This window comes from Homalodisca vitripennis, chromosome 7, assembly GCF_021130785.1.
Source record: "Homalodisca vitripennis isolate AUS2020 chromosome 7, UT_GWSS_2.1, whole genome shotgun sequence".
Classification (NCBI taxonomy): Eukaryota; Metazoa; Arthropoda; class Insecta; order Hemiptera; family Cicadellidae; genus Homalodisca; species Homalodisca vitripennis.
This window is the reverse complement of record NC_060213.1, coordinates 61,067,870-61,095,576: the sequence shown is the minus strand read 5'-3', so window position 1 is coordinate 61,095,576 and position 27,707 is coordinate 61,067,870. Positions and strand designations below refer to the sequence as shown.

General features: G+C 34.5%; 1 protein-coding gene across 1 annotated transcript in view; it reads right to left on the bottom strand.

The window, feature by feature from the left end:
- The window catches only part of LOC124366737 (myogenesis-regulating glycosidase-like), a 67,696-nt gene that overhangs the window by 2,970 nt on the left and 37,019 nt on the right, over positions 1-27,707 (bottom strand). Inside the window, 9 exon segments of the mRNA XM_046823338.1 lie at positions 7,617-7,919; positions 8,584-8,719; positions 8,721-8,762; positions 14,127-14,317; positions 16,581-16,851; positions 17,229-17,445; positions 19,741-19,902; positions 23,322-23,470; positions 23,597-23,731. Of these exon segments, the coding sequence (XP_046679294.1) occupies positions 7,617-7,919; positions 8,584-8,719; positions 8,721-8,762; positions 14,127-14,317; positions 16,581-16,851; positions 17,229-17,445; positions 19,741-19,902; positions 23,322-23,470; positions 23,597-23,731 (1,606 nt within the window).

Below are 27,707 nucleotides of genomic sequence, written 5' to 3'. Positions count from 1 at the left end.
AATCGGCAGACTGTGACGTCAGTGAATCACATGTTGTCGGAATTGAGATTTATTTAATAACGAAGAAATTTATTGAACTTTATTCGGGAAAAGATTTGATTAATTAAAATGAAGTAAACATAACCAAAATTCGTGTTTTACAAAAACATTAAATAGAATTACGCAGAAAAGCCAATTGTGGTATGAATGACTTGTATATTGATGACGTCATAAAGCACATGTTGCTAAAAATTTAAATAAAAAGCTTTGAAAAAATAATAAAAAGAAAATAGAAATACTTTAATTGATTAATTATAGTAAACGTGATAAATTTCGACAATTATAAGAAAGAATCAAATTATATTTATTCGTAAAGACGCTGATTTGAACGAGAGAAGGGATGAGTATTGTTTTGAGTCGGTATCCGTCGTTTTATACGGAGATTCTTTCTTCTTTCACCAGACTCGAAGCAAGGAGGTTGTGTTAGTTCTCCTGGGATAGTAATGATCTGTTGTATAGTATATTGAAATTTAATCAAGGATGGGATATTGTTTAGATTTTTAAAATTATCAAAGCACTGCAAGGTGAGTGAAATTATAATATGTTGAGAGTGTGACATTTAATAAATTAATCTCGTAGTCACTTGGTTTGACTTTCTTTAAATATCCCTTTTATAAAAAGTGTGGAGTGATGTTAAATTTTGTAATCATTACTTAACATATTTTGGAACCCTGACATACACACAGACTTGTCTCTGGTGATAACACCAGAGACGTTCAAATCTAATAATTTTTGAGTAATACCGAGGGAATACAGCTAGCATTGGGCAAGATGGCGACCGATACCATGATGAGCAACATGGTACAACAACGTGCCACTGGTGACAAAGGGCGTACAACTACATGGTGAGTCAATAACTCTAAAGAACTGACTTTCAGCAAATTATCGCAACCAACGTGGGGGTGACACATAGCAAATTGGCGTTATAATCTACCACTCTCATCAAATTGACATCACTTCAAATCTGAAATACATCAAATTTGAGAAAGAGAAGTTTGTGACTATTGTAAATGGAATAATAAAACCATGTGCCACATACAAGTGGCCCGCAAAGTAAACACGCATTTCATTTTAAGGAATTAAAATAATAAGAAAAATTATTTGCACTCAAAATATTTATTTGCGCGGCTGTCAATGGAAGAAAACACCTCAACCGCGCACAATGATTCAAAGAGCTTAAATCATGGACAAAATTAGGGTTTACGAAGTTCCCCTAAATTGTAAAAACATTTTATATGAAAAATACAATATTTTTCATGAGTTTTTATTGTTTATTTAATTTAGTAAATATTGTTTGAAATAACTATAAAACTTATTATGTGCAAAAATCCAAAATTTGTAATGGGTTTCGAATAAAGAAAATTGTTTTGTTTATCAGTTATAACATAGAACTACTTACTTTGTTGATTCAGCAATTCTTTATTTCATTTCATAAGAAAAAAGATCAGGGGAAACAGTATTAAACTTTTGACGACAGTAAGTTTTGTCCAAATTCTCTGCTTTTTCTTTCTAAACTACTGTGTGACAGACCAATTTTCACAAAAAAGGACAATAAACAGCTCTCCTTCTCAATACAACTCGAGCTTTCCCTAGTAACCACACTTATTCATAACTGTACCACCATCCTTCCCTCTACATGTCCCCTCACACTGCCTCCACCCACCAGCCCTTACACATCAATCATAGATGTCAGTGCCACACTCACCAACTCTACTGGCAGCAGCAAAACCTGTTTCCCCCATTATTGCTCAGTGCTTTTCATGCAGTTGCATATTAAAAAATAATTCTGTTATGTTATAATTTGAGTAATACCTGTGTATATTAACTGGAAGTTCTTATTAACATCATAAACCTTGTATTATTGAAAATTTTGGTTATGCGAAATATGTTCAGCCTCTAATATTTTTCAGGTGACTGAGTTTTACATTAATTGATAGGAATATATGACATAACAAAATTTAAGAGTAAGCTGTTCTAACATATACAACAACAAAAACACTGTCTTAAATGCTGTATTAAAGCCTTTTTAAAAATTATTGTGTGTGGATAGTTATCTGTGCACCTATTGCCATAGGTAATCTAGGGTCGTTGTCAATGCCTGTCAGCCATCACTCCCCTTCCACTCGACACATCACCAACAACACTGACAGACTTTATTCAATATATTGAGGAATAAGACAATACATTGCTTTATGATAAATTTTGTTTTTCACCATATTAGAGGTGGGGGGGTCCCCGCTTGGCTTTTACAAGTGTTTACGGGAACACAAATTTCTCAAGTGATAAAAGGATGATTTTTTTCACATTTGTTTAATGAAAGTAAAGTAATATAGTCCGTAGTATGGGCTTTACAAAACATTTGCTAGTCCTTCAACTAGGTTAATGTTAACAATTAAACTGCTTATTACCTAATTTTTATTTTTGTAACCGTCAATAATATCTTCAAACACATAAAATTATATATTGTGTTTTTAATAGCTTTTTCGTATTTATGTACTGAGATTGATCATTTTGTTAAATTCTTTGAACAATATTTTCATCAATATATTTAACTGTACTGTTTACTTATTATTGTTGAACTGGTAATCATTTAAAAGGTTTGTTCCATATACAAATTTCCATGTTATGGTCTACAATATATGTTTTTCTTTTTGTTTCTGATTGATTTATAGTAATAACTATAATTTAACGTCATCTGCATAAGTTTGGGTTTTATTATACATACTTTTGATTTTAGCAAGCCATTGCATTTAACCCTAGAAAGCTAAGGCGTCGTCACTGTGACGACGCGATACAGTTTTTTTTCGAGTGTGGCGCGATAAGTTATTGTTTGAACGCGCCCCCCCTCCACGTAAGGTCAGTCAACGCTCCGCCGGGTCCGTGAGTAGTTTTGGCAGCCCACCTCGCTCGTATAGTTTGTGCAATATATCGAATGCGTAGTCCGTGGAGACGAAACGTTAGCTTGTACGTTGTTTTTACAATAGCATTGTGTCGTCCTTGGCCGACGATAGTTTAGTGTTTTACGTGCTCGTCATATGTACGAATGTTTAGTGTTTCTATGTGTTTTTGTATATGTGATAAAGTTGTAAATATTTATGTAATATAGTTATTGGTGAACTCTCAAAATGGATACGGATCAGGAACAACGTATTCTACAATGTTTGAATGAAAGTTTATCTGATGACTTTATATCTGAAGAAGAAGAAACCACTGATCAACGATATTACTCCGGTATAGACGACAGTGATGATACAGACGCTGACCCGGACTATTCACCATCAGGTACTAGTTCCTGCTAGTGATAATGAAGACTTACTGGAAATACCTACAGCTAAAATTGCTACACAAGGGATAATTATGGATACTATAGATGAAACTATCAATGCTGTTATTGCAGCTTATTGCCATGGTCATCCTCCACCGACAGACATTCCTCAGGTAGGAAATGCACCTTTAGCTCGTCCGGCTTCACCACCAATGTCTAGACCTCAGGAAGCTTTAGCTCGTCCTGCTTCACCACCAGTGCCTAGACCTCGAGCAGCTGTGGCTCTTCCTGCTTCACCACTAGTGCCTGTACCTCAAGCAGCCGTAGCTCGTCCTGTTCACCACCAACTGTAGCTTATGGACCACCACCAGTTCCCTCGTGATCCACATCACTATTATATGTCCTAACTCAGCGTATGCGGGGGAGGAACGGACACTTGTGGAGTAACAATTCCATCACGACCAACAAATACCAGAGCATCTGCCAGAAATATAGTACATATTCGGCCAGGTCCAACTGTTAAATCGCAAGAGACAAAACAAACCCTTTGGATGTGTTTTTCATTATTTGTACAGATAATATGAAAGACAGTATTATAAGTTCACACTAACTCTGCAATAAGAAGAAAACAAGTAAATTACACCAACTTTAACAAGTACAATTTCAGAAATTACTAGAGAGGAGTTTGATGCATTTTTAGGTGTCCTGATTTTGACGGCAAGTCAAAAAGATAATCAACATGCCCTCTAATGAACTATTCAATGTAGAATTTTGCGGTAACCGTTATCTGGCTACAATGAGTTGTGCGCGATTTGATTTTTTTAGTGGAGGCCCTTCTCGATTTGATGGATATGAAACAAGGAATGAGAGACGTAGGCAAGATCGCTTCGCTCCAATAAGGGAAGTCTGGGAGATGTTTGTGGCGTCTTGTAGAGACAATTACAAACCAGGATCATACTTAACAATTGATGAACAGCTGTTGGCATTCAGAGGTCGTTGTAAATTTTCGGTATGTATATCCCTAACAAACCATCAAAGTATGGAATCAAGATTGTGATGGTTTGTGATACAGGTTCTAAATACATGATAAATGCGATGCCATATTTGGGTAAAGGGAACCACTCCCAGAAATATACCACAAGCCGAGTTCTTCGTAAAGGAGCTGACACAATGCGTCTACGGTTTCAAATAGGAACCTCACCATGGACAACTGGTTCACTTCGATCTCATAAGCAACACAACTTCTAAAGTCCACCAATAAATATGACTTTAGTTGGGACTCTACGTCGGAACAAAACCTGAATACCTCCAGAGATGAAAGAAGCTGGAGATCGACCGGTTGGGTCCCTTCAATGTTTTGTTTTGATGGACATAAAACAATGGTGTCGTACAAAGCAAAGAGTAAGAGAGTCGTGTTGTTGCTCTCAACTACTCATGAGCAACCATCCATCAACCCCAAGGAGCTCAAGAAGCCAGAGATTATCGAATGTTACAATGCAACCAAAGGCGGCCGTTGACAGTCTTGACTTGACCAGATGTGCAATAACAAATGTCGTTGCAGCCCGAAAAACTAGAAGATGGCCATTGTGCGTTTTTTATGGCATGATTAACATAATGTTAGTCAATTGCTACACAATTTACGCACATAACATGGTTGCTCAGGGCTCAAAGCCAGTTTTCAAGACGTGATTTTGCAAAAGAATTGCACAGTGAACTCGTCAAGCCTTGGCTTCAACATCGAAATCCGCATCACAACTTTGCCAAAGCGTCTACGCGAAATCTATCGCCAGCATCCTGGAAGTTGATATTCCTGCTGCCCAAATAGATCCTCAACTTGTCCAGGGAAGAAAGATTTGTGCATTTTGTCCTTCAAAAAAACGACGAATGAACCTCCCATTTCTGCCGGGCGCTGCTCAAAGGAGGCAATGTGTGGCGAACACCAAGGGAAAGTGGTGTGTGGACTGCACTTGTTAAGTTTTCAATTGAAAAAAAAAACTATTATATTTGATGTAAGTAAGCTTTAATATTAATTTTTTTCTCATTAAAACCTCTTTTTATGTAAAATAAAAATGGTTTTTATTAATGGTAGTCTCCCTGACGAATGTTTAGGCTGTTAACGTGTTTTTTACGAACCTTAGCTTTCTAGGGTTAAACTTGTCCATGATTTTATTTATTGAGTAACAAATTAGACTAATAGTATTATGTGGTATCTTATTCTGATGAATTGAGATTTTTCAAAATACATTTATATGGCTTTTTGACAGTAAAAACTTATTTGATAAGTATTATTTTTTTGTTTTCATTTCATATTATCGACAATTTTCCTAATTTATTGAGCTTAAAGTTGCATAAAATATTGTTTCCTCCTCAATTTCAAAAATAAAAGTTACATTACAATATTCATTACATCAGATACATTATTTGGATTATGATTTTAATAGATAGCTTACAAACAGAAAACTACTCAATGCAATAGTTCTTTTGAGTATAACTCTTTATAGATCTAATTTGAAACTTAAAATACTCAATGTAACCTGTAAATATTAAATACATTTATTTGATGGCGATGTAATGGAAGTACGATGTGTCCTTTTAAAAACAATTCTATTGTAGGCTACTGTAAGTTAACTATAAAGGACAGTAAGAAATGTAATTGTATAAATATCTGAAATACTTAACCGAAAAGTGATATTGTAAATAGCGTAACTTTTTATAATTCCTTTTCTTTGATAGGTGCAACCTACACCTGTACCTAAATTTACATTGTTTCATTGGCTACACAATAAAAAATATATTATTTTATGTAGTTAGTATCAGGCTGAATAAATTTAAAAGAATTACTTTAATACATTTCTCTTTGTTAACGTAATTTGTATAAGTACAATGGTAGGAATAAAACATGATAGTTTTGGGTTTAACGAGGTATAAAATGAGACATTCCCAATTGATTTACAGAATTTATATTGTGATGTAATGAAAAAACTCTGGCAAGAACAGGAGTGTGTACTGTAAACGACTACACAGCAAGACTATTGAGCATTGATGAGGGGTTTGAAATACAAGTATCAGCATGGAAGGCAGTGGATCAGCATGCGTGATTATCTTGCTGTTACTGACAAGAAAACAGTGAGTTAGGCCTAGCGACTATAGTGATTTCTGATGCTGTTGTCACCCTAGCTAACATCTTTATGCACAGGTGTGCCAACGTTCTGTATACATCCATTGTCTGTGGTAAAAGCAATACATTTATCACCAACCAATATTAAAGAGGTCCCAAAGTTATCATATTCTTGGCTGTATTATTATATATACCATCTCAAGTAAAAGCACACTGATAGACTAATGGATGAATGGCAAGAGGGACAAAATGGTAAATATAGGGCACATTGGTCTATATTAGTACCTACTTTTTTCTAAAATAGCATCCAATTCGACTTAACATCATGATATGTATATACTAAGCCACAAAAATCAAACCTAAAAAAGACAATAATATATTTAATAAAAATACCATTTTAAATATCCTCCTCAATTTAAATTGTACTAAATCTGTTAAATTGAACTTTTTAGAACTGAATGTATTACACTACAAGATGTGCATTTTGAAGCAATAATAATTATTGACAGTAACCAGATCAGTATGTAACTAAAAAACTGTAATCATAAATACAAAATATTTTACACACCATAAATGAATAATGATTGTTTCAGGGTATGTGTAATATTCAAAAATTCAAGTTCAGTTGAAAAATTAAGAAGGATGCAGAAAAATGTTAAAGCCAATTAAAAGAGTATTTTATGAATTTATCTCACATCCAACCATGTTTTATTGTACGTAAATATTCTGTATAAACTTTCGGTACTTTTTAAAAAGATTTTATTACACCAGTTGAATTAATCAAAAACATATATCTGATAAATGAAGATATTCTTATGTAAGGATTAAAGATCCCAGTTCTTTAATTAATATCCTAAAAGGTACATGTATAAAACAAAATTTCATAAGCTTTAAAAGTATAAATTTTTTTATTTTGGCCAATTCCCATGCCAATGTTAATTATTAAAAAAATGCAAACTACTGTCAATGGTAAAAATATTTTGTATTTCACCCCCTTCCTTCCTAAAATAAAAACACAATAATTGTGTTGTTCTGATGAGTGTACAGAATTCCATAGCAATTTGAAATTACTCACATATTATTTATATAAAATTAATATTACTTTAACCCTGATCAATGAATTTGTCTTCCTCAATAATTAATTAATTTAAACTTTAAAATGAAATTTATAGTATCTCTAGATGTACAACCTACCAGAGAAGCGAAGAGGGTCTTTCACTACAAAATCACCGCCGACTGGTCCGGGCATGAGAAAGGGATATCCAATGATGCCAAAAGTTAGAGTAGTTGGAATAATGACTTGCAACGATTCCCAGGTGGAGGGGAGGGAGGGAAGAGAGACAAAGATGGGGGCAAGGTGGCCTGGTGATAGCCCCCGACACTCCGATGACACTGACAACTGCTCAAGATGGCATTGGTGATCAGGGCCTTGTACTCGTCTGGGTTGGTTAAGTTCCTCTCCATGCTGTAATGGAGTGGCATATCGTATGCTTGTGCCTGGAGCAACAAAGATACATTTGGTAATAACTAATAACATAGTTAGTACAAAAGAAAAGCTGTCAACATTGAGTCAGAGAATTCAAATCCTTCTTTTTCTAGCAAGGGATTTCAATCTTATTTCTATCCCTCAAACACTGAAGAGATTAATTCCTTAAAAATTTATAATTTTACATGAAGACTACACTCTATACTTGTATTGATCGTACAAATAAGCACTATGCAACACACTATGCACTCATGTATCAATAATTTAATTCAGTGTTCTGTGTGTTGATCAATTTTAAGTTTAGGAATTATTTAAATAGAATTTTTGATAGAAGACAAGCTTGAAGTTAATAACTGCACTTTTAGTTTATGCCTTAATCTTATTGGTGAGAAATAACTGATAAGAACATAAAGTTAGTGTAATCATTTACAGATGAGAAAATGGTAAGTTAGGAAATAAATCCAGTATCTGGAATTAAAAACTGATCAAAGTTGAATTTCGTATCTAAGTTATGTTTCATCTCTTTGCATTGATTCCAAAATTATGAAAAATCTTGGAAGTTACAGTGACATAACAAAACAAGTCAATATACAAAACTAAAATTGACTGTGAAATTAAATCATTTAATGTACAGTACAGTATCATAATCACCTACATATTAAACTTAATAATTACCAATGTCAAGGTAGAATGAGTCTATCTGATAGTCCTTGTGACAAGTTGCTGCAACTGCTTCTGAAGCCAAGGTAATGCTGTCATTGAAGGTGATATCCAACATACCCGCGCTGGCCACAGACTTGTACGAGGTCAAGGGCAGGAATGTGTCTCTCTCTGTCTAACCCTCTCTCTGTCACCTGTGAACAGCAACCATAACATATAATTCTAGAAACGTATTTCCGAAAGTTGGAGTTCACAGTGTGAGCGTTTGCTGACTACACAAAGTTTTTGATTAGTTGGCATTGAAACAGAGCCAAGAGATCCTTTTTCTGAATACACAGTAATTTTGTCTTGATAACTAATTGTTAACACAGGTGTAGGTTTTCTAAGTTTTATCTATCTTTGCTCCATTGTGGTTGTGTTGGTCGCCATGGTGTACTGCTCAGAGGTTAAAAGTGATGTAGAATTTCAAATTACTTAAGGTAAAGTCAATTTTTTGGGAAATTCAGATTTTACTTCAGATTTTAAAATTTGTTTAAATTTAATTGTAGATTAATAAAAGAAGATTAGATTGTAAAAGTCAATTATAATATTGATTTAACACTTGAGTTCATACAGGATAAAATGAAAAAATAATCATTTGTTCTAACTAGTAACATTTCATACAATGCATTTTCACAGAACATGACCCACATATCCCAAAAACCACCTTAAATCCAAAAATGAATATATATGTGTATGTACGTTATTTATGGACTTATGTATTATAATGCAGACCTTTGATTTCAATTACCCTCAATAATTTATAACAGATTCATACTTAACTTCATACAGATTTGTACATATGGCTTCAATAAGATTGTTAGCCAGTATCAACCAAGAAAAAGTTTCAAGATGGTGAATGATTGAAATTTGTGCAAAATATATGTCTCAAGTGTTTTACAAACAGACTAAAAAATGACAATTTAAAAAAAAATTTTAGCAGTAAAGTAACTTATATTCAAATTAAATTTTTGATGTCTCAAACTTTCAATATAGTGATTGTTCAAAGTTTGAAAAAGGAAAGGTTGTACAATTAATATTGTATATCTTTGTTTAAACAATCCAACAGTAGTGTTAAAACTGCTACCAGTTTCAACTTCTTGAAGAAGTCATCTTTTGGCAATGATGTATATTAAAAAGTGAGGATTATCCATCTAGAGTTGTAAATATTTTAAATTTCATAAAACACACAGCAAACATATAAAGAAATAATGGAAAACTAGGTCAGATTTGATATGCCTATCACACAAATTTCTGATAGGGTACAACAACACAGCCAGTAATAGAAAGGACAACCAACAACACTAGGTGGTTCTAGTTCAAATTGCATTGATTTTATAGGCAGTGCTACGATAGATGCTAAGTGGAAAAACAACAGTTCAGCTCCCATTAGTTGCATAACTCTTTCATTACATAACTTCCTAAGAAAATAAAAATACCTTAAAATATTATTAATTTTGTTTTTTTAAATGATTTATGTGAATTTTCCAATTAAACCTCGCTATCAACAAAAAATTCCTAAATACTTCATATGCGTTACTCTATCAACTACAGCACAACTATTCCCAATACATACAGTTTGAACACCTAGACACTTAGCACATTTGTAATAAACTTGAATTTTCGAAGTTAATATCTTTTTTGAGGCTGAAATTTATATATTTAGTTTTTTCTACACTCAGCAGCATGTGATTCATAGTAAACCACCACTGAAGTGCTTCCCAAATCATTTTCCATACTGGACCTTATACTGTTCCAACTAGAAATTCTGAATAGCAAGAGCTGTGTCGTCAGCAAAAGAAGTTATTTTTTCCTTGTAAACTACCATTGCATAAGTCATTTATGTAGACAATGAATAATATTGCTCCCAGGACAGATCCTTGGGGTACACCTTGCTTTATTATTCCAGAGTCACTTAATACAGAATTAACTCTTACACATTGCTTCCTATCTTCCAAGTAACTCTGAAACCATTTGTATGCAATTCCACGCACTCCACATTGATGTAATTTATCCAATAAAATTTTATGATTCACAGTGTCAAAAGCTATTGTTATATCGAGAAAAAGACCACTAAATACATTTACACTCATTCAAACCATCATTCACATCTGTCATGAAATGCAACAGTGCACTCTCTGTATTCATACCAGATCTAAATCCAAATTGATTATTACTAAAAAAATCAGTCATTTCAAAAAATTTTTTAACAATTTTTGTTTCATTAGTTTTTCAAAAATCTTTGAGAAGCATGAAAGCAAAGATATAGGACGATAATTACTGCTGTTCAAATCAGAACCTTTTTTTAAATATTGGTATTACTACTGCATTTTTTAACTGCGTTGGAAAGACTCCACTGTTGAAACTCAAATTAATTATGTACAACAAGACATCCATGATTTTAGGGATAGATATTCTTAATCGTCGAAGGAACTAAGATTCCAGCCAGACCCGTGAAGTATTATTTTTAAGTGATTTAATAACGCTCACCAGCTCATGTGGTAGAACTGAATCAATAAAAATTGAATTTACTTGGTATACTTTTGTAAAGGAATTTTTATAATGCAGTAGAGGAAAATTTTTTAATTGAGGATCGTTTTAAGTTTAGTTTACTCACTATATTTAAAAAGTAAATCATTAAAATAGTTTGCAACAGAAAATGGATCAGAAACATCAATGTGTGATTTATGTCCTAGTGTTATAGTCTGTTTGATTTGTTTAGCTTGACCAGTCACTTCTTTCAAAAACTTTCCAAGTGCCCTTGGAATTTTCTATTGCAATTTTCAAACTTTCGTTTATAAAAATTATTTTTTTGTTCTTTTATGTATGTATGAAGTCTCTAAATTTTAAGTAATATAGTTTTCAATTTGGTATTGTTTGGGTGGTTTCTTAACCAGTTTAAAAATATGGTTCCTTCTCTTAATTTTTTGAACAAATAAAATTAGTAATCCACGGTTTCTTTAAATTTATATTGATTTATCCTGTCGTAATTCCACTCTACTTTGTATTAAGAAACTTTGTAAAGTTCCCACAAACTCATCAAACGCCAAAGAGCCCATTTGCCTGATTATAGACAAGAGACCATCTGCGCTATCCAACACCTGATCAAGCCGAGCGTAATCAGTGCGGTAGCGGGGCGAGGACATCAAAGGCTTGCCACCCTCTCCCCCCCGCGCACCGCACACCTGCACGCTCACACAGACCATGGAGTTGGTCTGTGATGTCCGCGTGCATCACAGACGCGTCTACAATAATCCTGTTCTTACTGGATACTCTCATATAAGCATGATCGATGCAACTTTCAGACTGTTCTGTAATTCGTGTTGGCTCCCGTATATTAAACTCTCAAAAACCCGTTTACAGCCATCAGAGTTTTTATAACTATCTACAGACGCACAGACATTGTCCAGTAAATTTATATTAATGTCTCCAATAAGTAAAAAGTTTGCCATATTTTTAAAATTAACAATTTGACTTAAATTGGTTCCTCAACTCATCGATGAAAAATATCAGCTGCATTAAACACAAACCTATATACAGCAAGTAAATAAATGTTTCTTTACAAAAAACAAAAGATATCAATAACGCATCTGCCCGATTGTAACTCAAATTGGATACAATTTACATTGTTGATTAAATCGTTAATATAAACCGCCACACCTCCAGCTCTATAATTATCATTACATATTGAGTTATTAAATTATAATTTGGTATTTTATAAAATTCAACTTCGTTTGTACTTATCCATGTTTCTGATAAGATGATAATATCAGGAAAGAATACAATTTGCCTGCAATTCAGAAATGAAAATATCAAAATTCTGTCTCATACTTCTAACATTTTGATGAACAACTAAATTTTATCGTTCATTAACTGAAGAAAACAATAAAAAAAGACATTTTTATCTATACATTTTAAGAAAAACTAAATTAAAACAAAACTCATAGTTATAATTGCTACATAAAATCTATAAGTAATAATTAAGTATTTCACAAACACTTATCTATAACTGTATCAAAATATACATGTCATAAATCCTTGCACATTATCATACTGTTCAATTAAGCAGTTAAGTGAAAATTTTATTATTTATTTACAAAAATCTACACAATCTTTTAATATGATTGCATTATACTTTATTATAAGATAAAAATAATTCATATTTCTATATAAAATATTTGTTAAGTGTTATGCAAATACATATGAATAAATATATAGCCAAAATAAATATTTGTTCCACATATAGTAATGTAAAAATATAAATAAACAAAAAATTATATACAAAGATAAATAAAAATTATAAGTATACTTCTTTCGTTTTTAGGCAAATAAAAAATTACAGTTTACTTAAGTCAGCTTGGCAAGTCACCTGAATTACATTGGTTCCATCGTCTTTCCTTAAGAAGATTTTGCCGCCCCTCACCCAGAGGTGCTTGAAGTTCTTTTCCTTCTTGATCTGCCGCGCCGCCCCCAGTAGCCGCCTCCACGCCGGTGTCAGGGCCTCATTGACGTACACCATTTGGTCCATGGGCATGTTCATGTGTCTGGTAGATAGGTTTCGCTTGACACGACGCTTCCTCATGAACTCCTCCTTGTCCATCAGCGCCTAACAAACTTGACAATGATGCCAGGCGGGGGCCGCTGTGACCGACTTTGCTACCAAGACGATGACAGGCGTCAATCATGGAGTCCGTAACGGTTAAGTCCAGAGCTTTTCCCACTTCCTTCACAACGCTGACGACGTCTTCGTTTGGCTGCACCGGAATTCCCTGTATTTCTATGGTATTTGCCCTGGAGTATTGTTCCATATCATCAATCCTCTGTTCAAGATCAGCGATCTTCTTATTTAAACTTTAGTTTTCTTGCATTAATTCATCAATTATTTTTAAGCATTTTTTTTCCATAGACAAATTTTGCTGCTTCATAGTTTTTGTATTTTCTTCAATTTTTTCAGTTAAGAATTCATAGGATTTGTTAAAATTTTTTTCTTGGGTTTTTTGGCCTTCAGCTATTTTCCTCGATTTTTTCATTATATCTTCGAGTGAAAGTTTCCCTTCCTGAGCTGCGGAGTCAAACCTCAAGCTCTTTCCTTCGTGTTTCACTACACGGCTGACACCTCCAAGTTAGTCCATCGGCGGTGATGCAGTCGAGATCAGCCTTGTTCATCCGCATGCAGGTTCCATGAAACTCTTTGGAACAATCATTACATACAAGCTTGAGTTGTTTCGAAGTGATAGACTTTGTACAAACATCACAATTGGCCATTTTTAATATATAGAAAAGGTATTTTAAATTTGAAATAAGTAAAATTTAGATTGACCAAACTGCCAAGATAAAAACCCACAAAACACAAAACAGAAGCTCAAATTTATAATGAAAAACACACGAGCTCAACGCTCAACTTAAAACGCTGTATAGATTAGGCCGGAGCACTATCGCTTGTCGATCCGTCTTATCTGAGCGCTGACTCATCACTCTCTTATAAACAATAGAACTGTAACCCAGAAGCAATAACTCACCAGCAGTCCTTTCTTAACAGCCGTAGCAAAGTTGTTAGACTCAGTGCCGATGAAGGGCTGCACCGTGAGAGCGATCCGAAAGCCTCGACGATGTATGATCTCGATGGTCTTCTCCATTGTGGGGAACCGTTCTGTGTCCACAGTGAAGTCACCCACCTCAGCTTGCCAGAACTCGTTGAGTAATACATGACCTACCACGTCAACAGTCCACTATTTTAAAATTGTATCGTTCATTAAAATTCAGACTGTTAAATGTAAATGGGGAAGAACTTTTACTGTAGTGAACAATGGGTCTAGGATACATGCAAAAGATGTCAGTAACTTTTTATCATTTCTAATATAATATAGTAAAATCATTTCTTTTGCTAAAACATTCATAATAATTCATTACCTGGTCATGACCAGTTAACTATTTTACTATACTTCCATTTTGTGATTGTTATAATGTTAAGTTTTTCACGTCTTATTTTGGCAGTGCTGATTGTGTTGACTGTAATACTCTACAGACTGGTTAGAAAATTAAAATCTTCATTCAGAACTTTTGAATTAAACCAGCTTTGACAACAGAATTACTTAAACAAAAATTAAAACAGTTCTTGACAGATAAGATCAAGAATACAAAAAGATTCAATCAATGCATACGTTGCATTAATTTTCATGTAGTGAAAAGTATTAAACTCACAATTTTCCAATCTTAATCTTAAACCTATAAAATGACAAACTTTTGTAGAAGGAAACTCGCCAAAACCAAATCTAACCGTGCCATTGATATACCCCTGTGTAGGGATGACGAGAGAATAAAATGAGCCACAATCAATGGTAACATTAAAGGTTTTAATCCCGAGATTCGGGTACCTGAACTGGTATTCCAGACGGTATTTTAACCCTGACAATCTCGGGATTTCAACACGGCAATCCCCGGATATTGGCATTTAAGTCATGACATTTTACTACAAATAAGTCGTTATTGAGAATGTTTGTGGCAAAGAAGTATAATTGTCACACAACTTAATCTGCACTAGGTTTCATCATTACAATAAATTGCCAGTAATACAATTATGGTGACTTACCATTTTTATAGTAAAAACTACTAAAAACTATATTTCATTTAAATATTTTAATTATCGGTTAAATAGTTTATATTTATTTTTTACATATGCATGGCAAACGTTGAACACAAAAAACAAATGATTACCAACAAGGATATTGTACACCAACATGCGAAACGAAGCTATAACAAGGAAAATGTTTGTATTTTTATTTTTTAAAGTACTTGAACGTAATTTATTTAATTCAATTTACCCACTTGCTTTACTACATTTAAAACAAAACTTAAATAAGAAAATTAGACGATGATACAGTATATTTGATTTGAAGAAAAATTAGTCTGATTTTTATACTGAACATGTGGTACAATTTTAAATCGTAAATAAAATAATTTAAAGTGTAAATATTTGCTGGATAGTTGCAAAATTTATGTTATAAAATGTAAAAATACATTTTTTCCAAAAATGAATATTCCTATTGTGACAGTAGACCATCCAAAGGTGACGATACACCAGGTCATATGGAAATTGACACATATTGAAATTCTTTTAGAAAAATATAGCAATTTCTGTTTTTTTTTTTTTTTTTTTTTTTTTTTGTACAATAAAGCACTTTTTTATTTCATTATGTTTAATGATTTCCATTGATTAAAACAGGGTAGGTTTACATCAAACCAAGTATCTTGTAATATGATTCGCTGAAGTTGCATGTTGAAAAGCCCCTGAAGTGACTTCATTAAAGCTCAGCCAATTACTTCCAAGTTATTTGGAATTTCTATGTAGAAGATTAGTAATTGGCACCTTACAACGCCATTTACTCAAATACATTTGTATTGTGATTACGTATTTAAATTTGAACTAAGCCTACAATACAGAGTTATGTATGAGGCGTTAAAAACGGTTAGTTAGCCTAATGTAAATGTACACAGAGTTAATTTCAACGATGCATAACTTGGTGGTTAAGGGTGTGAAGCGGCGCGGCATGGTGTTAGCTTGGATTGCTTTATATAGAGAGTGCGCTAAACTCTGTTCTATGGAACTAGAGAATATAATTACGTCAATCTAACTTGTTCATGTAATGAAGATATTTCACATTTAAATCCGTTCAATAAATTTAGATATTTCTCCTATCAAAATACAACTAGTGCAAGAATATTATTTGGGTTACAAATAAATACTGTTTGAATTCACATTACCAACATATCGTGAATTAATACAGTTTCTAAAATAAAGAGCAGGATTAAAAAAATTATAAAAAGGTCAGTACAGAACTTAAAACATTCAGGTCAATCTGGGGTCGTTTCATCATTTAACCCAATTGGTTAACCCAATTTAGCCCTCCATTCATAAAATTGACAATTTAATAAGAGATCTTACAGTCAATATTTTTGACAACACAACAAGTTACCCTGCCTGAGGAAGCCGAGAGCAATGACATCTTCCGTGTAGTTGATCACAGCCTGCTCAGTCAGTTTGTGCTTATCTTGAGGTGCAATCTGCCACACGGGTTCAGTCAACAAAGAGTTGATGATGGAGTTATCTTCCTCCCTCAGTCCATCCCATAGCGACTTCTCACTGAGAGAAGAGTGTAGCAACTTCATGTTGGTTGCTGTGCAGATGGAGTAGTTGAGCTTGGGGAGTCCTTGTGACGACATGTACGCAAACTCATCATGCCTTCCCTGCAATGTACGTGAGTTACCACTAATTCACATTGATAAAGCTGGTGTTCAAGATATTTGGTTATGAGTAAAGCTTTTATATTGGTTTTTATTAATGAGGTCAGCATAAACATTTATGTATGATATAAATGGACAGAGAAGGAGGGAATATCAACCAGCCCTTTTATGGTCTCATTTCAAAATTCTGGATAATTCAATAATCTAGAAGGGATCTAGTACCAACTAACTGAGATTATTGACACTGATGGAAACAAGTTATGACTTGCTGGTTACAACTTTTTCAATAGCGCAGTACCAGTTTAGAACTCGTAGCAAAGTAAATCTCTTACGATTACAAGTGATATTTAAACCATATCTAGAGAGATGGGACTCTTCACCTGTAAACACAGACGAGTGGACTTGTCAGCATTGATGGAGACATAGAGAGGGGTCTCAGGGTCCACAGAGATGGCAACACCACGAGAGTTAATGAAGTACCGCCGCAGTACACCACCCCAGCGGTGCCGTCCTACCTGTCCAGTAACAAACGCAGACATCTCCACTCTGCCTAGTTCTACCGGCCAGGCCATGCCCAGACTGCGGCCTCCCCCATACCTGCAACACACACCAACTATCTGGAGAGCATGCAGGATCGATTTACTTGCTAAGTAATTGGTAAATCAATATTTTGAACAATTAAAAATAAGCACACGCCTCATTTAAATGTATTTAGTAGAAGGCCATTTGCTATTATAGTTCCATTATAATTTGACTGAGCATTGGCAAAGCCTAACATTCTTTAGGAAGTCAAGAATGGATTGAGCTAAATTGAAATTTTGCATGAAACTTCGGTGGAGCCTCTTATTTACATCACATTGTTCATTGCTACATTGTACATAAGGAAATTAATCAATGCACTTTATTACGTTGTGATGAAAACATAATGTTTGAAGAAGCTTTTTTGTTTCTGTACAGCGTCTGGGTAATAAAATCCGTGTGACTATTCATGAAAGTTTGATCCACGTTTTCTGAAAATCCTGCATTTTTAATAAATAATATTTGTTTGGCATCAACTTCAATCTACTGTGTAAATCTCTCCTCCCTCCACCTTCCACTCATTACATATGCTAAAACTATTTACAAGTGTTTGGGAGAGTGGGAGTGTAGTCATTTCAAAGTGAATGTTTATTGTAAAAAAAATACATATTTACATATGATTGTGTTAGGCTTACGTGCATGGCAGTAGGCCGCCCCAAGGGGAAAAAAAAAGGGGGGTGGGTAGTGGGATGACAGATTAGGCAGGTGCGAAAATAAGCTTTTGTATGGGTTACGTTTTTATTTCGAGTCACTCCTGTGTATTTACATGGTGTGCATGGGTAGTGGATGAAAACAAGGAAGTATATATTTTTAAAATTTCTATAAAGCACAGAACAACTTGACAAAAATACATCAAACTACATTAATCCTTTAAGGAGTGCGTGTAAACTCTACATAATGAGTAAGGACGTCATATGACGTATACTCTTAGTGGCCCAAAGTAGTACAGACGTCATATGACGTTTAGCCTCTTTATTTTTGTATTATCGTAAATGCATTGCTATTACTGATTGCCTTTAAGTAGATTTGTCTGTAAAGTGGTTCCAACTATCGGCAACATACTTAACTTCTATTTTTGTGCTCGCATTCACGTGTAATCTGATTTTACCACCAGATCGCAGTAGCCACCCGGTAGAAGCCCCTGCCTGACTCAAGACTGCGTCACGCGCGCATCACTTTGCTGTCAGAATATGCCGTCACATTATACTAGCCATTCGTTGTATACTGCATACTGTGGCCATATTCATCTTGTGAGTGACATATTTTTGAGCAACTATCTAGTTTGTTACTGTTGTCCAAGTGGCAGACAATATTGATTGAGTCTGCCGTAGTGATGAAATAAGACATTTGATTTTGAAAAGTACTGAAATATTGAAGCTTTCAAATGCAAATAAACACTTTTTAAGAGATTTAAAAGATTTAAATTTTTTACTCCTTTTGGTATTTTTTTGGATTTCATCCATTTCTCATTGTAGCCTATCAAAAGAAGACGTCATATGACGTCCATACTCCTTAAAGGATTAAAAACTAACTCATTGTTAGATGTTTACATAAAGATAATTTAGTAATATTATTCTTTTTAAAATGAATTACCTTTGTTGAAGGGTAAATAATATTAGTATACTGTAACAATTTACAATCTATTAGTTAAATGTTCAGGCATGACACTCCAAAGTGGATGACTCCAGTCCTCATTGATGCTACCACTCTGACTTGGGCTCAAATGGCACTTGTCTATGCCCAGTCGTTTTGATCTATGTTACTTTGGTCTGTGGTTATAAGTAGTTGAAAACAATCAATACAAAATAAATGAAGACGTTATGTCGTTTACGTAAGCCAAAAAGTAATTGAGAATTAAGATAAGTATAGGGTTACAGGAGAACTATTTAACTTTAAAAAGGCTAAGCAAGGTAAAGTCTTCTGGTTAAGCAGTAAGATTTTCATTATGTAGAGGTTCTTATTCAGCTTAAAGAAACCCTATAGCGAATACTGACAAAGTTAACCTAAATACAAGTAATCTTATTTTTCAGACTATCGCAGTATACACATTTTCTGAACTCTTGAGATTTGTATATCAAGATTACACTGTACCTATTCCGAAAGCAAAGAATTTCTTTTTTGTTCATAAATGTAAAGTTTGGAAGTGCTAATAATCTTATACATTGTAATAGCAGGAGTACATTTTTACATCAATCATTCTGTTATTATGTTGTCATCCTCATAGCTATGTTTTGTGTAATTATAATGGTTCTACAATGTACAGGAACTATAACAAGACACTAGAAAGTATTAAAAACTCTATTGGGAACCTACCAGTGCCCATAGTTGTCACCGTCTTCATAGCAGTCCGTGGGCCTGACGGCAGGATCCTGACTGAGCCAGACGAAGCGGTAACAGCGTAGTCCTGCATTTTCAGAGTAGCTCAGGTACAGACGAGCCAGGTTCATCCACTCCATGCACACTGAACCATCATTTCTGTGATCAGATTAAAATGATGATTGTCCAAAACTGTACTGTAGACAATGATTGGTAGGATCTTACACGAGGTAATGGTTGAGAAAATCCTAGAGTTATATGGTTAAATAAACCAATACAACGGTCATGAAAGGACCTGACAATGTAATGATTGGCTGGTTATACTAACCAATCTAACAAGTTAACTTCATCACATGTATTACTATGGCACATGATAAAATGTCATATGGTTATTACCCAGTTTGTTTGCTCTACAATTTTTTCATTCACATCATGGTTACTAATAAAACCAATGTGAAAGTTTGAGAGATTTATTTTTACCTTTAATTTTGACCTTTTGTCCTCAACATCAATAGTATTCTACCTTAGAATAAGAGGAAGCTATATACTAAGTTTCAAGTCTCAAGGACTTTTCAGTTAACAGTTATCACACAATTGGGAAGGTCAGACAGATGGACAGACAACACCACGATTTTTAGAAGGCCCTGATGGAGCTTCACCAGTTGTAGTAAAAGGACCTTGAGTTTTCTACACAAATACATAGTACACATGTTAGGAAAAACGTTTATCTCTCTATGTTTACTTGCTGAAGATCTTAGCAGCATCTGAAATGTGACATTATTACAGATTTTACTCCTGGAATCTGGAGTCTACATCCATCTGGGAGATCCAAAAATGTGGCTACAAAGACGTTCAAAATGTACTACTTACATTGTTTTGGCATCAGAGACACCTAGACTGCAAAATCAAATTTAATCCAGATGAAGAGGTGTTCTCATTGTCTCATCAGATACACTATTGAGTCTTAGACAGTGTCAGATTTCAGACGCTGCACTAAGAGGAAGATGAAAAGGAGCTGAATATTTGCATTGAATCAACCCTTCCTACTCAGCTTTGTCTGATTTGCCCAGCAGTGTAATTTTAGATGAAATATTATGAGACACTACATCTCACCTCACCCTCTACCTCTTGATGTAGATTACACTGGAAGGCTGCAGGTAAACCAGACAGAGCTCTTTTGTGGTCTAGGTGTCTCTGATGTCAAAACAATTTAAATGTTCGTTTTTTAACAACTATTTCATCCACTTTTTTGGATCTGACTAGACTTGGACTCCAGATTCCAAGAGTGAAGTCTGTGACGGTGTCAGATCTCAGACGTTGCACTATGCATAAGGTGAAATGAAGCTAAACTAACATTCATATTGAATCTACCCTTCCCACCATAGCTATGTTATATATAGTAAAACACAGTTCAGTTAACATATGTTAATAGATTTTTTTTATCTACATAAATGAAAACACAACAATTTGGTATATTTTTGCTATGTGTTAAATAGACTGTCTACAGTAAATGTTAGGTTTATATTGTGAAAATTACTTGGTGATAGATATGCAACCATAAGCTATAAAGAATCAAAGAAAAAATACAGTGTTATAGGTAAATAAAGAAAATTGAATGAAGTAATGGAGAGAGAAGAAACCTTGGTACACAGGTTCGTCTTGGACGAAGGAAGAAACCTATTGATTTTCGGGTCAAAAGACAAGAGAGACTGTCCAGCTGTCTTTTAGTGCAATAATGATTTCGTTATGTTCTTTTGTTATCGGTTCATTAACCCTTTAAGGACCAACCGTCTGATTTATCGCCGGCGGCGTACTATGCGAAAAGGACCAGTCGTCTGATTTATCGCCGGCGGCGTAATATGCGAAAAAGACCAGCCGTCTGATTTATCGCCGGCGGACTTTTCATATTTTTTAAGAGATATTTTAATCTTCTATATGGAATAAATATACTATTTTTCTATTCCCTGTATGTTTCTTACTATGATATCAAATTTTAAACGTCTTTGGAATCATCACCTTGGTGAAAAAAAAAATATTTTACGGCCATGTTGCATCTTAATGTTGTCAGGGTACTTTGGGATTATACCGACCACACCCAGACATGAATCGTTATTTGACAATTTGCTTCTTAATCTACTGATTACTAGATTAGCGTAGAACAATATTTCGTCAATATAAAACAGGAATAGTCTTATTTCAAACCCCTCCCCATCCTCAGACAGAGGTCAGAGTCGAGCGGTCTAGTAGATAACGTGATTGCAGAGTCTCGCCGCCCATTCAGCTGGTGCGTCGCTTTGTTGTACTTCCGTGTTTTACCCTACATTTCTATAAACACAAAAATTCAACAAAAACAAACATTACCAAACAAAAACTAAACTCTTTATTGAAAAAAACACACAAAACTTGTTTTTATGTACCGTGCAAAAAACTTAAATAATCATGTGATGCCGCGCGGCCTGCCGTAATCGGGATTCTCGAGAAAGATAAGATAACAGCGACAACAATACCGATCACAATACCTGGAAATGCTTGTTGATTGATATATTAGTTAATATAATATTAGTTATGTTACTCAACTACATCGTTTTATAACGTTCTAAGTTCATTGAAAAAAGTTTAAGCGTTGGGGGCATATAACGGAATCTGACCCCATTAAAAATTGATAATCGTTGTAAAATTTTGTAATTAAAGAGTTGTTTTTTCGTTGTATCATGTTTGTTTCTATAAATGTATATTTTTGTGTTCTTCATAATGGTGTGGTCGGTATAATCCCAAAGTACCGAATAATATCCTTAGTAGCCTGTAAGGTTTTGTATGTTAGGCTAATGCTGAAAAGTGTGTTTTAACCAGTGTTACAGAAAAATTTAATTCATTTACAAACTTTTTATTTTTTATTCCAGGGCTTTCAAATGTTGTACAATTATAGAGAATTATATGCAGAACTAATAAATACCATTTCCCACAGGTAATTTATTCTTATTTTTTGTAGTTATTGAAGATCAAACTCAATTTTTTAAATTTTTTTTTCTTTTTTTTACTTGATAAACAGATAAATCAAATTGTTTTTTGCTATATAATGACTTAAATTTATTTTTTCACAATGAACAGTTTAATTATAAACATTTTAAGCCTAAAAACAAATCTGTACAGTAATTAGTTCTGAAGATATGATTTTTCTCTCCAACGCTTGAAAAATCGCACATTTTTAATATGCACAGTTCTTGGAGCATGGCCAGAAAAACGCAAAAATTTTCTTTGCACATGTCAAATTTTGGTCTGGTCCTAAAAGAGTTAAATAAAAAGTAATTTCTATATCTTTGTGGCTCTGAGTTTTGTGTATTTTGAATTATCAAATCCTAATTATCATACACTTGATAATATACCTAAAAATTGAATTTTTCTTCACTTTTCCTGCACTTTTAAAGCAAAAATAATAAAGCATTTCTTCTTTTGCTGAATGTAATACGTGCTCAGTCCCTGGTACTATAACCGGAAAGATAAGCAAAGTTTTAGAGTTTCTTCATACATGACAAAGCAAAGTTAAAAATTAAAAGTAAGAAATACTTGCTTAGACTGACCTCTCATCCTCTGGGAGACAGTTGAAGACGCGGTCTGTCTCAGGCAGTTCTGTAGCCAAGTAACCCAGAGCTATCTCTAAGCCCTCAAAATTGTAAACCCTCACAAGCCTCTCCTTATTGTTGAATCGAATTCGGTCGAAATAAGCTCTCTGAAAAACATTAAATTGATTTCGAATTTGGTAAATCACAAATAAAGCTAAAAAAATATCTGCATGGTCAAAAAATTAAAATTGATATTTTATTTTTAAAGGGATTGTAACAAAAAAATACAATACCTGAAGGACTTGTTGGTGGTAGAAGACATGAGCGAAACCCACCAGGAAAACAACGGTAAGAAACAATAAACTGACAAACCCTTGGAGTTTATACTCTTTGGGTTTCTTGTGGCGGATAGCTCGTGGAAACGTCATCTGCAAATAAAGCAATGCTCTTTTTACATACATTGGGTATAATGATTGCACTTCACTGAATTCAATTTTTGAATATTGCCCCTAGCTTCACAATAAGCTTAATGGAGATGTAAAAAATTAATTTATACTAGGAAATTAATTTAACAGTATATCTTGAAGTAATAAATAATAAAAACAAGTTCATAAAAATTTCATAGTTTTAAGCAGTAGTGGGTATCAAAAAAAGGTTTCGATTTTAACATATCACTATGATTGATGCTACAGCAGCTTCAATATCTTGTAAAAATTGGAAATATTACACACTTTCTCAGAATTGACCATGTTCCTACCATTTCCTTAAGACAAAGGTCAAGAGAGGTTAGAGGCTTCTTTGCGTCATTGCGGCTGTCCCAGATCTACTTCTCCACCTTCCTTTGAAAGAGATTCCCTCTGCTCCAGAAAAAGGGTTTTAGAGGAGTGTAGTACTAACTTGCTAGAACTCACTGGTCCTTCCTCTTCCTCTGTGTTGTCCATCTGACTGAATACACTACTTTCTAGTATATCACAGTAGGTATCATCATAGTATTACTGATTTCCCCATCACTGACTAATGGCAAATATTCAGAAAAATCTAATTTCCTTCTTAATCCTTCTATCGTCAAAAACAAATATCAAACAAAGGTATCATCAGTTGCTGAGTTCTTAACAAAAATAAACAGTCCAACAACCCTGTGTTCATCATCCTGTACCAAACATTTAATTAATACGTTTTTCTGGTATACAGCACTGTATTTTGGTTTCTGAGTATCCCACAATCTACAGTTTTAAGAGTTGATGATTCTATTCATGTGAATAGTTGATGAATTGTTAATCATAACATTGTTTAAAATACTCTATGTCATCAGGTAATATCAGAAAGTTGATAACAAATCCACATAGTTTTCGTTTATAGTAAAATATTATTTTGTACACCAATTGGATCTTGTAAGCAAGTAACTTCAGCATGTTGTGTACAATGTCATAAACAATTCATCTTGTTATTTCAAATTACAGTTTATATTTTTGTACTACTGATGTTTTACAATAGTGATTACACGAAACTGGAATTAGTTCAACAGTTAGGTCTGAGAAGGCTGATGCACCTGTTTATTTTATTTTCAAAATGCTACCAATTCCTTAAATCATTTTGGTGAACAGTACACAGTAGAGTCCCGATAGTTCGAGTCTCGATAGTCCGAGGTCCCGTTAAATCCGAGCCAACATATGTAAAAAAAATAAAATGTTATATTGACATATTTGTACAACACACTCGAGCGCATGTCTGTAAACTGAGTGCTAGGCTACTTGGAGAAGCCGGCAGCCTGACTCATCAGTGCCCACTTCATTTGCAACGCCCCACCCCCACCCTATTGACAAGGCCACGGAACATCGCACCCCGTATTGCCTAAAAATAAATCAGTCCGTTGCTCATCCACGTTCGACTGCGGTACGGTTGTTCTAGATTACGATCGCAGTGCGCTTACCCGTCTGTTATTTACAACGTACAGTACTTGTTGTCTAAATATTAAGTTTTAGTAAAAAAGTATTTTCTGAAGTGTTTATGTGTTCATTGTAACAGTGAATTATGAGTTCAAAAAGTAAAAGAAAGTTTGTACCGATAAAAACAAAACTAGAAGCTCTTAAAAGACTTGATAAAGGTGAAAACGTTAAAAAAATTAGCTGCCGAGTACGGAGTTGGTGAAGTGACAGTTGGTGACTGCCGAAGGAATCGCGATAAAATTGAAAAAATTTGCATCAGAAAAATGCTCGGAAAAGTGTACTAATGAGCGGAAGTCTATGAAGAAAGCAGAGTATGAAAAAACTAGCGAGGCCCTATTTTTATGGTTTTGTCAACAAAGAAACAAAGGTTGTCCTATTTTCCGGACCTATTTTACGGGAAAAGGCATTGTACTTTCGCAATGAAATCAATGAATGTGAGGAAGATTTTACGGCAAGTGTAGGATGGCTTGACCGTTGGAAAAAACGTTATGGCGTGAGGCAGTTAGAAATTTGTGGGGAGAAACTTTCAGCGGATTCCGAGGCAGTTGTTCAGTTCTGTGAAAGTTAAAAAATCTTATTAAAAGTGAAAATTTAAACACCTGATCAGATTTACAACTGTGATGAAACTGGTTTGAATTTTAAAACTTTTTGCCATCAAAAACTCTAGCTTCACGGGAGGAAAAAGCTGCTCCGGGTCACAAAAAAAGCAAAGAGAGACTGACTGTGCTAGCCGCTTCAAACGCGTCGGGAAGCCATAAATTAAAACTAACTGTCATTGGCAAGTCTGCTAAGCCTCGTGCGTTTAAAAACATGTCTATTTCAATGCTTCCAGCAACTTATACAAACCAAAAAAAAACGCATGGATGGACAAACAAATTTTTTAAAAACTGGTTTTTTTAGTGAATTTGTTCCTGAAACCAAAACGTTTTTGAAAAGAAAACCTACCCTCTAAAGCCATCTTAACACTTGATAACGCAGGATCACACCCAGATGAAGGGGAACTGCAATGCGATGGCATACGCACCAAACGTGACCAGCCTCATTCAGGCCTATGGACCAAGGCGTACTTTGAAACTTAAAAAAAAAAGTACAGACGCCGTTTGTTGCAATCAATGTTTCAAACAATTGAAGGAGAGGCAACCATAAAAGATTTCTTGAAAAAAGTCACAATCAAGGATGTTATTTATTGGATCGCTGAAGCTTGGAGCGAAATTAAACCAGAAACAATCCAGAAATCATGGAAGAAAATCGGAGTGTGTAAAATTGAAAATGATGATGAAGATGACGATCTACCGTTAATAAATTTAATAAACAGACTTCCTGGTTGCAATGGGATAAATCAAACTGATATTGGAGAGTGGATGAGTAGGGACGAACAGTTAGAGACAACAGACGACACCATAGTTGAGATGGTCACAGACATGACAGCTGACGGGAGTGACGAAGAAGAAAGTGTGCAGAGGAGACAGACCCGGCAATGACTCACAGCGACGGCTACGCGGCACTGGATGCGGCCCTGCACTAAGTAGAGCAGCAAGCAGAGGCGACAGCGGCAGACACGTTATTGCATCGGCAGTGGAGAGACATGGCTGCCCGCAAACGCTGCAGTGTGGTGAAACAAAAAACTCTAGACAGTTTTTTTAAGTAAACATTGCATCTTTGGACCTCTGTAAGTAATTTCTTAATGCTGGTATTTGTAATAAAAGCATATTTCTTTTGTTTGCCTTCAGTTCTAATTATAACCCAATTTTTCTCAAAGTGTTCCGTATAATTCGAGTTCTTCACAATTCGAGGTACATTCGGTTCCATTCACCTCGGATTACTGGGACTCTACTGTACTACCATCAGGTTTACATCTTTAGTTTCACTACACAAATACAGAATAAAGAAAGCTTTATTCATAAACATCAAGTTTAGAACAGGTATCAAATACATAATAATATAAATGAAAATCAATACAATGTAATGGAAATAAATTGTCTTCAGTTCCTTGTAAGTTTTTAATAGTTGTTGTGGCTATTTGCATGTTCAAGGAATTCACTGATTAGGTAAAATTGATTTCTTCACAAGCCAGGAATACAGTCCTTTTTTAGTTTTTTTTCTTCAATTGTCTTGAGCTTGATAGGTAAAGCATTATATAATCTAGCTCCAGCATATGAGGGTTTCTTTGCGAACAGAGCGGTCCTGTGAGCAGGTAAGTTGTAGTCAAGTCCATGTCTTGTTGTTCGACCGTGACGATTGTTTCTTGTCAAGTTTAAGTTAGCATCAAGCATGATGACTTCAAGTATGTAAAGAGATGTGATGGTCAGTAAATCTAGGTTCTTGTATGCATCTCTGCAGCTGTCCCACGGTGCAATGTCAGCCATTATTCTTACTGCCCGTTTCTGAAGAACCATGACTCGTTGAAGGTTGTTGTTTGAGGATGCTCCCCATAGTACAATTCCGTATCGGACTCTGC